Source organism: Fringilla coelebs (assembly GCF_963513975.1).
Source record: "Fringilla coelebs genome assembly, chromosome: 4".
Lineage (NCBI taxonomy): Eukaryota > Metazoa > Chordata > Aves > Passeriformes > Fringillidae > Fringilla > Fringilla coelebs.
Window position 1 is genome coordinate 53543424 of NC_140032.1, and position 16906 is coordinate 53560329.

Consider the following 16906-nt stretch of genomic DNA (forward strand, 5'->3'; position numbering starts at 1 on the left):
AGAAATTATTTCTGCTCCAGATAGTGTGGACTACTCATTTGGAATATACTTCCCTCCCTTTTAAGCCATAGCAAAGCTCAGTGTTCTTGCCAACAGGGATGGCAGTCATTTTGAACACTAATTGTAGGATGAATCTATTTTAAAATTAGCATCTGCTCATTTTCAAGACAGCAAAATAGATGTTCTTCCACTGTATATTGTGTTTGATGTTGGAATTATTTTCCTACCAAGAGGTAGGACTTTCTTTTATTCTGTTTTCTTGTAGTCCTGCCCATGCTTCTGGGGTCATTGATTTCTTTGTATTAGAAACCTGCCTTGTGTGCTAAATTAATATTTGTTTCTGACCTGCTCTCCAGACCATAATAACATTTGAACCTAGTTGTGTTCCCAAAGGCAACAAATTTCCCATTTGAACTTTGGAGGGTAGGCTTGCTATTTTGTGCAAGAATTTTAAGAAATTACTGGGGACTGTGGAGCCCTGAGCCGTGGTAGGGACCTGTGCATGTGACTGTAGTAATGGTGGAGGATCCCTCTCCCACCAGGTGCCTCCTTTTCAGGAGGCAAGGGCTGTGTGCACAGTTTGTTGTGTAGGCAGAAGAGCCTTTGGTTGGAAGCTGTCTCCAGAAGCTCTGGCAGCTTGTGTCCAGCTGTGTGCTTGCCCATACAGGCAGGATGTCTCAACAAGTTGAAATAGGGAAAGGAGGAGCTGGGTGTTTCTCTATCTGCTTCCCAAGCACACAGCAGAGGTGTCTCTTCCCCTGTGCAGCATTAGCAGAGGCCAGTGTGATAATCTTTTGTTCTGCAGGCTGATAATGACTGCAGTGTAGAAGGTGGTGAAGCCCCTTTATGAGCAGAGGAGAGGAGCAGCACAAGTCATTAGAGCTCGTGGAGACTTCTCACTCCCTTTTCCTATAGTTTTTTCAGATTTGAGATTCACAGCCAGATTATACTGTGAAAGCTGCTTGACATCTTGCAAAAAAGAACCTAACAACACTGGGCTGAGTGGGACCTGTTAATCATTTTCAGTTTCATAACATTCAGCCTCCAATTGCTGGTGGAGAATTAAGAATATGCAGAGTCTTTGGTCCAGATCCTCTAGGTGATGTGGCTTCCCACTGAAATCAGTGCAATTTAAGTAAATGTGGAAGGCATCTGGACCTTTCTGTCCAAGCTGCTCTTAACTGTTAGGTGAAGACTATAACCTAATTCTACTTGGTAAGAGTTCTATTAACAACAGCTGCTGTTTGGGATGAAATGTGGTCATTGTAATTCTGTTACTCTTGTTTTGGTTTTAGCATTTTTCTGGCACAAGGAAAATTTCTCTTGGCAAAGGGAGAAACTTAGAGCTATGTAGGAGAGAAGTGTATTGGAGGATTAATTGAGGTTACTTGGTTTTTTTCCCCTGTCAATGCTGAAGTCTCCACTTCCTTCCCTCAGTCCACTGTCTGGTTTCCTTTCAAGTACCAAGATCCCTTCAATACAGTCTACAATGTTTTTTTATGCTTTCAAGTAGAGGGCTTTTTTTTCCCCTTAAATTCTCCCAATGGGCTTCAGCACTGGCTGATTCAAATTGGTGGTTCTCTCTTAACTCTTTCAAGCACAGCATCAGGACTTTTGTTGGTGTCAAAAAATGGCCTGGTCATTGTTTAGAAAGAAGGACTGAGGCTCAGCAATCCTGTGTGTGCTGTAAATATAAAACTGCATCTTTCTGTAGCCTTCAAGACCTTTTGCTGTGAAGCAGAGAGGAAGTGAGTGGCAGTACTTAATCCCCACTTGCTTTGAAACCAGGAACTGAGTAAGAAGGATGTGCTCACACACTCTTGGCAATGCAGTGTTCATGATGTCTGCTGAGCTTCTGTGTGCTTCCAGGGAGCTGGAGTTGTTGCTCAATTGACTCTTGGGTGCATGTTTGGTGCTCAGGAATGGATTGGTTGTTTTTGGTTTGTCATAAGCTCTCAGAACAAAGAATTAGTTTATTAGCAGCAGCGTGGCTGACAGTTGTTTACTACTCCCTGTGCTGGCATGTGGCCTTAGAGTAGAGCAGAGCAGTCATGACCTATTTGGCAAAGCCATCCAAATTCCTCCACTCCCTTTTCATAATGCTTCTTATTTGGTGGTAGAAAAGCCAACAGAGTAGTTGAGGAACTCAGTGTTGGTCTGGTGGAATAATGGCTTCAGGACTTGGAAGCACGTGTTTTCCTTAAATGTAGATTGCCCCTTCCTCTATTTTGGGTTTGTCTCCCAGTCAGTAACCAGCTCTGACTAAGCAATGTCAGTAGTCTGTTGATCTCTCAAATAGTCCAGAAATGAGTGTATTTGCAAACTGCTGATAAATTCCTTCATTCTGGCACAGTGACAGCCACGATAATAAATCATGAAGAGACCCTATGGTATTTTATATAATGGAAAAAGCCCAAAAATGCTGTTTAGTGTTCTCACACAGATGTCTACTACAGCTAGGAAAAGTAGCATTACCACATACTACTATTGCTTCTTGGTTTAGGTTAGAGTCCTGTTCCTTGGTCTTTATATGATCTCTGCTCTGATTACTCTGCTCCCCTTGTTATGCAGGGTACAGTGAGCAAGACTGTTGGTATTTCGGGAATGCCAGGATGAAAGACAGCTAGTTTATCCTGCAACCAGTGTGGACAACCAGCTTTCCTTCATGGCTAGCCAGAAGTCATCCCACTGAATTCAGCTGTTGTTATTTATAGGCCTGTTCTGGCAGTTCCTAGGGTGCTTCTGGATGCTCTTGTAGCTGCCATGGCAGGAGCAGCTACTTGCATGCAAGTGTGCAGCAGTGGGGCAAGTACTCTTGTGCTCCAACATATGCTGTTGGCTCTGGAGCACCAACCAGCTGGTTGTTTGCCAATTAATGGATCTGGCTATACATACCCCTGTTCCATATGGGGCTGTGAGCTGAGCTTTTTTTAAAGAAAAGTCTGTCTTCCTCTAAAGAGACCAGCAATTCTGTGCGAGCTGTGGTTATAGCAGTGTTGTCTGGGCAAGTAAGAAGAATCTGCTTGGAATAAGTCCCTCTGGAGATGTGTGCATTGCACAGGTCCTCAGGGAATTCTGTCATACCCTCCATCCCTTTCTGGCCTTAGGGAACTGGCTACTTGCTACTTCACAGGTTGCCATGCCTTTAATGGCTTGGCTTGCAAGCAGTCTGTTCAGCAGCACGAACGAGATACTGGCCAGGTCTAACAATGCCTTTAAAAGCATGTGCTTAATATTAAGTATTCCAATGGACACACTGTAAGCCTGCAGTGGTGTTCAGTTGCTAGAAGTCAGTAGAACCATCGTCTGCTTGAATTCCAGGATGTGCTTTGCTCCTTCAGGTCTCGTGGTGGTACAAAATTGAGCACCAAATTCCTAAAACAGGTCCTTAGGCATGAACTGTGTACAATGAAACTCTTGAAGTCTTGTTCAATGGTAAATATTTTTCAGGAAGAGAAAACAAACTTTTTAAAATTATAAATTTGGAATAAAGAGGGGAAAAGTCCTCTCAGCTGTTTAACCTCATCATTAGCTAAAGGAACATTTCATTTTACTTGATGCAGTATTTTTTTCCCCTTGTCTTTGTCACGGATTATTATTCTACTCTTGCCCATGGGTAAGAGAGCCTTTTCCATCTTGTAATCAATCGAATAGTGCCAAAACTACATGGCTAAAGTTCCATAAATTTGCACTAGTAACAAGTGGGACATATTGATGAATGAGCTTATATTGTGTTTCTGTGTTTAATTGTATTATTGCAAAGAATTTTGGAGAAAAAGTTGCTTTTTTCCTAATATTTTTCTGTTCATGCATTTTCTTCTGTTGGAAGTGTAAAGTCAGAAGTATAAATTATAATGTCTCAAATACTGAATGACAGCAAAAAAATTGCATTACAAATAAGGTCACTTCTGTGTTGGTAAGAAAAATAAAATGTCATCCTATCTCTGGCAGACTAGGTGAAATGATTAACTAGGAGCCATAAACTCTGTTAATTGCACATTGTTAAGCATCAGAGTCCACAGATGGATACTAATCCCTGAAATGTAGCCAAATTATGGAACCTGACAAGGGCAAGTAGAGGGCTGGTAGGGAAGAAGACATCCACTTCTGTTTTAAACAGCAGTATGTGCTAATTAGTTTAAAGAACAGTTGTTCTTTACTGATGATTTTGCCTCTTCCCTTAGACTGAATTTCTTAAGAACATTGGAAAATATTGTGTGCAACAGTATGCAGTCTACATGTAACCCCTCTTTATCACCTGTCTAGTCTTTACCAGTACTTAAGAATATACATTTTCAACCTAATATTTTTCTTTGTTTAGGTTCCAGGACCAAGGAAGGAGTTGTTCATGGTGTTACAACAGGTAAGGTAATTTCCTCTTGATTTCAGCTTCTTTGCTTCATGAGCAAAGTTAAAAATTGAGTTTTTTGAGAGCACTATAATTTATGAAAGATGGAAAAACATAGGAAAATTGAGATATCTGCTTGGGTGGAAAGACTGAATGGAAATGGCTTACAGGAAAGAAACAAATTTCAGAGTTTTGATTTGAATTTGTCACAGTTATGAGTGTTTTGAATTTTTTTTTTTAAACTGACTAATCTCTCAGTAGCAAGAGCACTTTCAAACTTGGAATTTAATGCCAGGCATGTATCTTCACAATGGCATTTCTACACCAAGAAAGAGTAAATTTGCATTTTAAATTGATTTGCAGGGATCATTTTAGGTATGAACTGAAACCAGTAACCAGTAATTTGTTTTAAGGGGCAAAATAAATGGAATGTCTTTGATATCTACAGAGTGCAGAAAAGCCTTAGTTGACCATAGGGCATTGAATAAAATGTATAATTTTCTGCTGTAGACTGTGGGAGTTCTGAAGATGTGAAGAGAATGCATGGTCAGTAAATTTATTTTTCCCCTAACGAATTCAGAAACAAATAAGATGGTAGAAAAGCATTTCTTTTTCTCAGTGTACAGCCAGTCTCTCATTCAGCTCACGTGTCAGTGTATCATTGTGCTCACAAGGCAAAGGATAAACAGTGGTAAGTAAACAAATGTCAGTACTTGATACACAACCCACATAAATGGTTGAAAAGTCAGTCAAGAGTATTTCCAGTAACAGAACAGAATATTGAGGATAGTCCTTCAGAGCTCAGGCTGAGAATGTGGGCTGTTGTTATGAGAGTTGAAATCTCAGCTCATTAGACCTCAATTAAGAAAAATATTCAGAGGGATCATTGCTATGACCAGTAGAATGAGATTTGGGACACCTATATCCAATATCATCCCAGATGTGGGAGCAGCAGCTGACAGCACTAGTAAGCAAGTTAATAGAGGTGATGTTCACCAAGCTGGGATGTGGTGGAATCTAAGTCAAGGGCATTTACACATGGATGAAACATGCTGAAGCACTGGGATTCTAGCTGGCTACCTCAGTGGGGGACTTCTCTTCCTCATCCTGAAAGAAATTACTGATCTCAAGTGCTGGGCCTCTCTTTATGTGATGGCAATATATTTAATTAGGCAGGAAATTTTCAGGGGGTGAATAGAATTTTTAATAGGTTTTAAAATACCTTAAATTTTCTTCTGGAAGGTACAAAACAGACTGTAAAACCAGACATAAGGGGGAGACACCTGTTATGGGCTGTGCCTGTGAATGGAAAATTTGGAAAAGTTACTGTTGATTTTAGGAAAAACAGTAGCTGCTCCTCACACACTTTAGGAAACAGGTGACACAAAGTGAAACACCCAAAACTTGGGAATAATGGGTTCTGTGCTGCAGTTTGCCACCTTCTGTCCTTTCAAGCTGTTTGAGATGTTTGGCTGTTGCATGAAAATGGAAAATGAACAGGGAGTGAACAGGCTGAGCTGTGGCAGTGAGAAGAGAAGATTTCAGGCAAAATCTGTAAGCTTCCAAAATGAAACAGCATGGATTTGCCAGTGTAAGAACAGAGCAAGTGCTTGGGCACATTTTAAAAATAAAAAAATAATAGCAAGCCTATAAATAGTTCTTCTGGCAAGAAGAGAAGGTAGATAAAAACAGACTTGGGTTCACTGTAGTGATTCTGTGAGGTGTAACATTAAGGCAGAGATGCTAGTGAAGTTGATGTAGAAATCAAATCCATTTAAATCAATGCTGTTAAAGTTGATGTGACAAAAATGCCTTTTAAGTTGCTTGTAAAGACCTCCTTGTCTCTTTTCATATGACTTGGAGTTCACAAGCTGCGCTGGTCTTATGATATTAGCTCCCTAGTGCATCAAGTGAAACCTGTGGTGAAATAAACACTTTGTTATGTAAATAAAAATGGCTTGAGAGATTGGAGACAGTCAGATACAAACTAGAATCACAGATCAAAATGAGTCTTCACAGTTTTGCAGTCAGGCTTTTCTTAGTGCCTGAGTTCCAAAATCTTGACAGCTTTGCTGTCTTTGAATAAATTGTGATTTAGGCCCCTATGCTGGTGAAATGACACACCTTGAAGAGCTAAAAAACCTAACTGCATTCTTCAGTCAGTTCATTTTCAAACCCAGAATTACTGGACTCAGGACTTGCTTTAAATGTGACCTGATTGTACCAGATTTTCTGACATCAGGATACTGTGAAATGAGGGTTCCAGGCAGTGAGTCACTGGAATATGGTGTTATTTGTCAGGTCACCCTTTCTCTGAACTTCTGAGAAAGTTTTTGGTTTTGGTTTTTGGTTTTATGGGGTGTGTGTCCTGTGTTTAGACCTGACTTCATAATTGAAATGTCTCTTGGCCTTTGACTGTAAATGCATAATTCACCCATCTTACCTATCTCCCAGAAATGAACAGTATCAAAGATGAAATATTTACAGTCCATCTCTAGATACTCTAAATAAAGCACTATTTGTGAATAAGTCAGGGCAAAAAAGCTCTTAGTTCTCAGTCATGTGAGTGAAGACACAATATTGATAGTAGTTAACCATAGTCAGGTGTTTTGCTTAATTCCTTATTTATTCAAGATCATTCTTGTTCTTCTTAACATTCTTAGTCATTGGTATTCCTGCTCTTTAACTCCATCAGGTATCTTACAGAAAATTGCATAAATAAAGAATGCCATATTTATGGCATCTTTGTAAATGAGCTCTTCAAGTACTTAAGACAAACTTACTGTTTGAAATACATACTCAAAGTATATTTGGTACAATAACAGTAAGTTCATCAATTCAGGGAAATTCTGTGGTTTGAATCTACTTTTATTGTTCAAGGTTGAATGTAACTAGTTGTTATTTTGAATTGCTCCAGAGGTTTTACATTGGTACTGTATCTACCCAGTTGTCTGTAATAAGTGGTGCAGAGACAACTTCAATGCTAATACATTTTGCACAGTGCTATAGTCAGTATTAGAAATTAAACTCACCCTTGGTGTGGTCATTGTACACTGTCCCAGTGTCATTTAATGGAATGGACAGTTTCTGCATAGATAAAAGTAATCAGGCCATAGCACAGCAAAGCTCTGCAGAAGCTGATTTCCTCGGGGTCTTGACACTGTGATGCAAAGCAAATACCAATTTTACAAAGACTTAATGGCTTAAGATCATTAAGCAGCCTGGTATTCAGATAAATTTACTAAGTTGGAATCAACCCCCTGCATTCTGAACTGATTTGTTTGTGCACACTTACTGCTTTCCCCATTACTACTTAGTGTAAGCAATAAAATAAATGAGACTGGAAACTTATTTTGGTTTTTCTTCTCCTGTTGCGTGGTTTTCAGAGCTCTAGGGTCACCAGGCTGGATCTCATTATCAGAGTCACTCTGGTAATGATGTTGATGTTTAGTTATTCCTTAGAGACAGAAAAGAAGATTCTCTCCTTACTATGATTGCTTTTGCCAAACTGTGCTATTTATATCATTTGCTCAATTTATCTTCATGGCTCTGATTTCTGAAGCAGTGTGTGAGAGATCTTCCATGGTAACTCCTGTGTCAGCTTTCTTATGCTGATTCTGTGTGCTGTTTTTGGCTGGGATGGAGGTAATTTTGCTCATAGTACCTGGAATGGAGCTGTTTGGGATTTGTGCTGGAACCAGTGTTGATAACATAGGGATGTTGTAGTTACTGCTGGGAAGGGCTTACACATCACAGCATTTCCTGCTTCTCACCCCACCCCACCAGTGAGAAGGCTGGGGATTCACGAGGAATCAGGGGAAGACATGGCCAGGACAGCTGACTCCAATTGACCAGAAGGATATCCCACACCATATGGCATCATACTGAGCAGTCAAACTATAGGGAAGGTTGGTGGGGGTCACCTGTCTGGGCATCAGTTGGTTGGTGATGAGCAATTGTTTGAATTTGCATCACCTGTGTAATTTTTATTATTGTTATTATTATTTTATTTCAATTGAACCATACTTATCCCTTGTATTTTCTTACTTTTACCCTTCCAATTCTCTTCCTCCCCATCCTGCTGGGAGAAGAAGGGAATGAGCAGCTGTGTGGTGCTTAGTTGCCAGCTGGGGTTAAACCATGGCTGTCTGAAATAGAAGCAGTCTTAAGTACATTGCTTTTGTTACTACTTTTATCTGTATCTTATTGTTGTGCCAGTAACAGTGTTAGTGGCCTGATTCTTTCCTTTTTCATTTGAGTTTGTGTGTTCTAGGCCTTTCCTAGGATAATGTGCTTGAGACAGTGCCTTCCCAAAATCCTGTACTGGTGGGAACAGCAGCCACTGGGTAGTTGCTCATGGTAGGTGGTTGTACCTGCCATGACAACATAGTGTAAGAAATGTGGGTGTAATAATGGCATTGAGAATCAGGTGGTTTATACTGCACCATCCACAGAGCACTCAGGTCCACTCTGTTTCTTCATATTTTGAAGTGAAGGTGCTTCAAGAGCTTGAGATAATGAAACTAATAGAGCCTGAGACCATCAGCACAGTACAACCGTGCTTTATCATTGTATCAGAAAGGATGAGTCTGCTCAAAGCCGACTGAGCCCTTGTCAGCATCATGCTTACTGAATCTGTACTTTGTGTGTTCTGCCATTCAACATTTTTTGGGAAGGGAAGTTTTCAAAACAATGTGTGTCATTTCCATACAAAAAAATTTAACAGAATGAAAGGATCCTGAATTATAGAATCAAACCCAATGGTTTGGTTTGGAAAAGACCTTAAAGGTTATCTGATTCTAATCCCCTTACATGGACAGAAATGCCTTCTGCTAGACCAGGTTGCTCATGGCCCCCTGGCCTTGAGCACTTCCAGGGATGGGACATCCACAGCTTCTCTGGACAACCTGTTCAGTGCCTCACCACCTTCACAGTAAAGAATTACCTCCATGTCTAAACCTATCCTATTTAGTTTGAAGTAATCTACTCCTGCCCTGTCCCAACATGATCACAGGATCCTCTCCACCTTTCTTGTGGGGTTTTAGGTACTGGAAGGCCACAATTAGGATCTCAACAGCTCTGTCTGTCTTCATAGGAGGGGCACTCCATCCCTCTGATCATCTTGGTGGTGTCCCCTGGACTCATTCCTGTCACCCTGGGTTTTTGAGATTTCTAGAAAGGCCTTCTGATATTGACATTTTTGTAAAGAACTTTCCCACACACTTTTCTGTAAACAACTTATAGTTTACATTCTTGTGGAAACGGACACTGTTGATGGACTGTTGGTTAAGCCAGTGTCTGTGGAGAGGTGGCACTGTCACCCTCCAATCCACTGTCACCTTTGTAAAACTATAAATTATGGAGTCAGAGAATAAACGCCCTCTTTTCCTTCTCACCTGGAGAGCGGTGCGTGTGTGCGTTCTTTCGTGTCCTACAGCGACACATTCCATCAGGCCCAGGTCTGTCCTGTGCTGGGACCCCAGAGCTGATGCAGCCCTGGAGGTGGGGTCTCAGCAGAGCAGAGGGGCAGAACCCCCTCCCTTGACTTGCTGGTTATGCTGCTTTGGCTGCACCCCAGGATCTCTCCCAGAAAATGAATGAGACAGAGAAAAAATAAAAGGCAGTACTGAAATGTACCCAAAACATATCTTCTCTTAATTTTTAAAATTTAAATATTTATTGGAAAATTGGATTTTGAATCTACTTTTATGAGATGCTACTTTATTTTTTTTTTTTAGAATTCTTTTTGCCCTTTGGATCAACATGAATAAGGTTCCTAACATTACCCAATTTCTTTCTGAAAGACTCCAAGCGCAATCAGGTCTCACTAGGCTTTGCACGATATAGCATGCTATGAGGACACACATCTGAAGATATATGCTTGCAAGAACTAGTGGAAAGCTTCCTCTATAAATTTCATGCATAAAATACAAAGCTTTTTGTTGTCTGAAGCTGGTAATAATCAAATGGGGCGTCTTAACAGATGTGTTTTTGCACTTGCTAGCATTAAGTCAAACCTTCCCTGAGGGCAACATTTGCTTTTCAGCAAAACCCACTTTTGATTATCTTTCCATCCCCCTCTCTGAAAAAAGCATGGCAATACAGTAGTGGATGTATACAAGGAAATTTTTCATGAACTTTTAGGTTATTAACATGTATAGTGAGGGAGATATTTGAAACAGACATTTTCTGTTTCTAATTTCAGACAGTGTGTAGTCTGTTCTACTCTATAATGAAATCTCCTGGTAATAAGAGATAATACTTAATTAGTTACTAGTTTTTCCCTTTAAATTAGCTAGAATTAGCATTAAGTTATCTGCCTCCATTTTCAGTCAGATGATATTTATAATTTGGGTCTTTAATAAAAATTTCATATTAGTCATGTTTGGCTTTCTAGCTTTTTTCCTAGTTTTCGCTATTTATCAATCCTAGTAATGCATGCTGCCTACCCTGTGATATGGACGACTGATGCCCTTTATGTAAGGAATTAAAGAAATGTAATTTATCCACAGAAAGTCTAATGTTTATATGTGCTTCCCAAAAAAACCTCAGAAATGGTGGCCTAACTTTGAAGCAGAATTTGTCCTGTGCTCATAAAGGATGCAGATAAAGCTATGAATACATTTTATGGATCAGATGGGATTGAGCCCGAAGTCAAGTATAGGATTACTTAGAATGGCAAAGATATATGATAGATGTTTTTGAAAAGCATTCCTTTGTTTAGAGGAGTACATGTGTGTTTTGCTCAAAATCTGGGTGTGTAACTTGAAGGCACGAAGTCATTCCATCTCTTCTTAGAGCAGTTTCACTGAAGTTCAAGCTGCTGTCAGAAAGAGCCCTTGGGGATGAATGAGCAGAAAAACCCCAGTGGTATTCTGAGAGGTAGAATGGCAACTGCTGATGTATATGCAGGCTAAATGAGTTGTTGTTTCCCTGGGGCTTGGAAGTTAGCTATTAATCGAGTTTGCTTTGACATTCAGTCTTTTTATAAATTAGTATATTATGTATCAGCATTGGGGCAAAAATCTCAAGGGGGTCAGATAAAAGGTTCTGTTTGAAATGCTCTGGTTGAGCGTTGGTAGATGTGTTTTTTGATGAAATAGATCTTAGAAAATAAAAAAGGAATAATCAACGTTCTTTGAGCCTAATGCAAAAAATCACATCTTCTGTGCCTTGTATCATGCAGTTTGGTGGACTAATTGGAATGCATTTCCGAACTAGGATATACTATACAGTGAGATGGACATAATAAGAGCACCTAAATAATGATTTTTCTTCCCTGAAGTGCAGTTAGACATGAATGAAAATGTCAGATATCTTTCACATGAAAGAAATTGAGCCCCAGCTAAGGCTTATTTTTACCTCTGCTGCTCCTGCGTTACCAGATGGATAGTTTAATTTCTTAAGATCCACTTGGGGTACAGAAAATGTAATGGCCTTATGGCTTTTCATGATGTCAGGCTGTCAGTGATAAATTCTCTGAAAAACTTAGAGCTCCCAGAGGCATCATGTGTTTTTCCATCTTCTGCTTCTCCTCAGTGGCTGAGAAGACCAAAGAGCAGGTGTCCAATGTTGGGGGAGCTGTGGTGACAGGAGTGACGGCGGTGGCGCAAAAGACGGTGGAAGGAGCGGGGAACATCGCTGCAGCCACTGGCTTGGTGAAGAAGGACCAGCTGGCCAAACAGGTAGGTTTATTTAGTCTTTTCCAGGTGAAGAAGTGAGCAGTTAGGGGCTCATGAACCGAGAGGCAGATGGAGTGTTTTCTGTCTCTCAGCTGTATGAATACAGGATAGTGTTGTGCCGAACAAACAGCAAAGATGTCTGCTGTTTATAGCTTGTATTTTGAGTGACTTGCAGGATCTGGGAACTTGAGTAGGATTAGGCATGGAACTTTACTAATCTGAAGTGTTTTAGTTAATTTGGGTCATGGTTTAAAGTGTGATCTGGTGGTGGTTCTGAACTCGGGAGCCTCTAGTGGAGACCAGCTGCTGTAGGATAGCTGTTTAGTTTTGTGGAATTTAACTGGTTTTCCCAGTAATTTGGGATTGAAAAGCAATCTGCTTGTGCTGGAAGGTCAAACAGCAAATCTCAGGTTTAACAGCACAAATTGTATCCTCTCTAGTTGTAGAGAGGAGGGTTTGTGTACCAATCCACTGACTGGTTAGACACATTGCATCTAAAGTCAAGTACTATCTGCAGAGTCACTGTCTTCCATTAATACAGTACCACTATCTCAAAAAATGCCTCTAAATAGTCTCTAAATAGCCTCAGTTATGCAAATCAACTTTGCTCTAGGTCATCCTACAAAATACTGTAGGTATTTTTATTCATGCACTGTAGTTAATATTCTTCCACTGACACTAGGTGCAAAGTGACCCCAGCTGGCAGGAACAATGCTTTCCAAAATGTGTGGAGTGGTTTTTTTAAATAGACAGAAATAACTCAGGAGAGACAAATGCCTCCTTCTGTGCTGTTTTTTTTTTTTTTTTCTATGAACATTTAAGAGTTAGACAAAAATAGGATTAGGAAGAATGTTTAATATTTACACAAGAATATGGCTGTCATGGAATTGAGCATGAAGTTCTATTGTGTATGTTATTTGCAGTTGGTGTCCAGAGGAGCTGTAAAAAATGGAATCCTTAAAAACTGGAGTTTTTTATCCTTATTGAAGTGCAATCCTGTCTGTCTGACAAATCTTATTGGTGCTTTACTATGGGGAGCAGAAAGGGCTATTACGTTGTGGTAGGCATTCATTGCTCTGTGGTGGATTGTCTGGGAAACATCTCACAAGCAGTTCTATTCTCTTTCAAATCAATATTCCTGGGGGATTTTTTTAGTCCTCTTTTTTTTCAGCTATAAGTAACATGGTGCTTTTGATGTGGTCATGGATCTTTGTAAAAGCTGTGTGGGAAGATCTGCAAAATGGAGAATGTAATGACCTGCCAGGGGATACGTGAATATGGCATGGTCACAATGGTCTCTGCTCTTCATTTCTGCTGAAGCTCTTGCGTAGTTTTATGCTGAGAATATTCTTTTCTGTTCACAGCTCTTGAAACTCAGTGTAATAAGGATCATCATTGCTGTAATGCACAATTACTCCCTTTAGTACTGACCATAACTAATGCCTTTTTTATCTCTCTCCATAGGGAGAGATCCCTGTAATTATAAAGTATAAAGCAAATGTCTGCTGACTTTCATTTAAATCTCTTCTCTGGTATTGTAAAGCTTAAATATAAGTCGTGATGGCTGTAACAGAATAAAATCACATCTGTGAAATCAAAGAACATCCATAATGTACATGCATATTATTTCTATTAATAGCAACATTATTTTGAACTGGTGTTTTGTTCTGTAGATATGTAAAATCATTCATTTGAGGCTTCATTCTGATATTTTTAGACTGAGGTTCTCAGTCATCTATTCAGTATGGCCATGTAGCTGATGAGTATCTGTGGCTCCTCCTGGACTGCCTTTCACCTCTGTCTTTTACTGGTTCTGCAAGGGATGAGTGGCCATTTAGAAAATGTTAATATCAACACTGAGTAACGTGTAGTTATTTTAAAACCTGGTGGATTTGCACTCCTTTGCAGCTCAGAGGTGCATGAGATCTATTTTGCTTGGATTTTCCAGGTAGTCTGACAGGTTGGTAGGGCAGGTATGGGCATCCAGAGTAGCAGTGGGACCTCGAAGGAAGCAGGGTGAGTCTTTCTGAGAAAACAGATGGCGCCAACTAGGCATTCAAAGTATCAATGTAACTTTGTGTCATTTATCCCTCTCTGTAAGGTTATGTGTGTTAGGGCTGCTTGCCTGTGGGCAAACCTGCAGTCTTGCATGGTGACTGGCATTTTTCTTGTGCCATGATGCAAGTCTGGTTTTGACTTTCAACTAATTAAAAGCACTATTTTTTTTTTTTCTAATACCTGTGGATACAATGATACTTATGCAGAGGAAATAAGTAGCAAATTCTTGGTAAAACTCTTTCTTAAGAAATTTCTCCCAGCTGGCCTAGTGCAGCCTTAAAGACTGGCGTGCTTTGGAGCATGAAGCACAAGCTTAAGCAGCCAAGTGAGGCCAGGCTGGAGGGCTGCTGTGACCCCCCAGTGTCACCCACCTGCCCTGCAGCTGGTGTGAGCAGGCAGTGTGGAGTGACAGCTGAGACAGTGACAGACAGGGATGACTTGAGAGTGCCCATCTGAGGCTGCCTGGGGGATTTCTGCTTTGGCAGGAGCTCACTGCTAAACACAGCCCAGCCAGGGCAGTGGTGGTTAGTAGGCTCAAATTAATTATAAAAGGGCTAATGTACTGCAAGCAGTGTTTTACTGAATGGCAGAACATTTATTGTGTGCCTGTGTGAGTTTTAGTTCTGTGTTCTGTGGGTCTTCTAAAGGAGTTTTTTAGAAAGTAAAAATTACTGATAGTTGCATTTAATGCAGGGATGAACATGAATGTTCTCTTTGCAAGTCAGACTGAATGTATGGATACAAAGGGGGGGGAATGGGGGGTGTGTACCAGCAACTGAGTGTCTAGTGTATAATATTTTGAAAACAAAATATGGATTACAAAGTTTGTTTTCAGATAGTTAATTAACCAATTGAAGTTCTTAACCTCACTGAATCCATGTCATTTTGTTCTCTGGCCTCTCAAGAATAAACTGTTGCCGACTCCTATGATTAATTTTATGAGTAATTTTATTTTTATTCTTCTGGCACCATAATTCCCAGTCAAACTGAAATGCCAAGGTTCTTTGAGTACCCTATGGTGCTATAGTCATATGGATTTCATGTGCTGTCAATTCTGCTAAAGTAAACAGAAGAACAAGGTCTTGTCCCTAAGATTTTCGGGTTCTGTATGGATCACGTTTGGTATCTCTGTGTGCTAAATCCTTTTTTTTTATATAGTGTCTCTTAATTTAACACATTTGCAATAAAGAGCTCTGAAAACACAAAGCTACAGTAGCAGATCACAAGTAGGTAGGCAATATGCGTCCTGGGGAGGTAATGCAACTCATTGGTTTAATTATGAAGCTTTCAGAGGAAAAGTCTGTGTCAGGACTGACAATTTAGGCATTAGGTGTTTTCATCTATAGAAAATGGAAATTAATCAGGAGCTCTTGCTCATTGCCTTTAATATGAAAATAAAGAGTAAAAGCAATGGCAAGTTAGCTGTATCTTCCCTTCCCACCCCCTGCCTTTCCTGGCACTCCTTAGAATTCAAGCAGTGTCATAGCATAAACATTCAGTGCAGTGGAACCCACAGATTGAGAATATTTCATGTCTTACTACTTCCATTTCTAGAACAGCTAATCTTGTGAACCCCCAAAATTTTCCACAAACATTATCCTTTGTTCAGAGACAGGGTGAATGAATCCACTTTGGGGAATCACCATAATCAAATATAAAAATTTGTAGAAGCCTTTTTGACCCTTCTTACAGAGAAGCTCCATGAGACATGGTGCATTGCTGAGACTAAAGACATGATGAAACTTAATTTTGGTGAGAGCAACTCAGTTTTGATTAAGACACCAAGCATCACAGTGTACTCCAGTCATCTGTTACTTGTTCATTTGGGAAACCTTACTTGTGGAAGGAATGCAAACCATGTGAGTGTCTCTGAGAATTTGCCTTTCAGTGGCGGAAGGAAGGATACTTTTCTGCTTTATTAAGCATCAATTTCTTGAACGTAAGCAATACCACTTCTTTCAAAGATATCTGATTTGTCTTGTTGCAAACTGAGATTCCTGTGTGTTCCCAAAGAAGTTTTGATTGCCATCTGTAGTTTAAAAAAACCAAAAAAGCTGAATATAAAATCCTGAGATTTCGCACTTGGCTTTTAAAAGCAGAGATCAGTTTAGGAACTCTTCTGTAGCAGTCTTAGGCAGAAGTGACTTAGGGATGACATTTGACTTCCACTTAAATTATCTTGGATATCAGTTTCCAAAGTTTGAATACCAACATTAAACTCCTCCACACTGATTTAATGCTTTCCTTGTTACCTGCATGGGATAAAAATGTCTATCTTGGTAATTGAAAAGCTTCAACAGGCATTTTCTTGTTTTATCTCTTTTTATCTTTTTGAGATCTGTTTAGCATATTTTTTTTGCTACAGTGCCATAATACTGACATGCCACATGGAAAATTCCTGAAAATTTTAAAATTAATTTTAATGTACTTTTTTGTTGTAAATGAAATTCTAGAAGTAGGTCTGATCATTGCAGAATTTGGGTGTAGGGGGAACTGTGTATTTTGATAGAATATGAAGATCTCCTGGTTCTCTGACCACCTTAATGTTCAGTATATTGTAGAGGATGCTTGGCTTATTGAAGGATCACCATTCCCCACCTTTCCAGCCTGTAGGTTAGTCAAGTAATTTTGAAAAGCTTTGCTAAAAACACAAAGGAAAAGCTATGGAGCAGAGATGTCCAATTCCCTTTTTCAGAAAGGGAATTAGGGAGTTTTTTTCACCTTTGCATTCCATTTTTTGCTATTTGCTAGATGTGTCCCAAAAGGCAAACAGACCCCAATGAAAAGCAGGATGGTACGTGCAAGATGCATGAGACTG

At 39.9% G+C, this 16906-nt stretch overlaps 1 protein-coding gene across 2 annotated transcripts in view; it reads left to right on the plus strand.

Moving 5' to 3' along the window:
* Positions 1-16906, plus strand: part of SNCA (synuclein alpha) — a 63104-nt gene that overhangs the window by 2708 nt on the left and 43490 nt on the right. For both annotated transcript variants that reach the window (XM_084204724.1, XM_084204723.1), the window contains exons 3-4: positions 4322-4363; positions 11888-12033. In XM_084204724.1, the coding sequence (XP_084060850.1) occupies positions 4322-4363; positions 11888-12033 (188 nt within the window). The remainder of the gene's footprint in view (positions 1-4321; positions 4364-11887; positions 12034-16906) is intronic.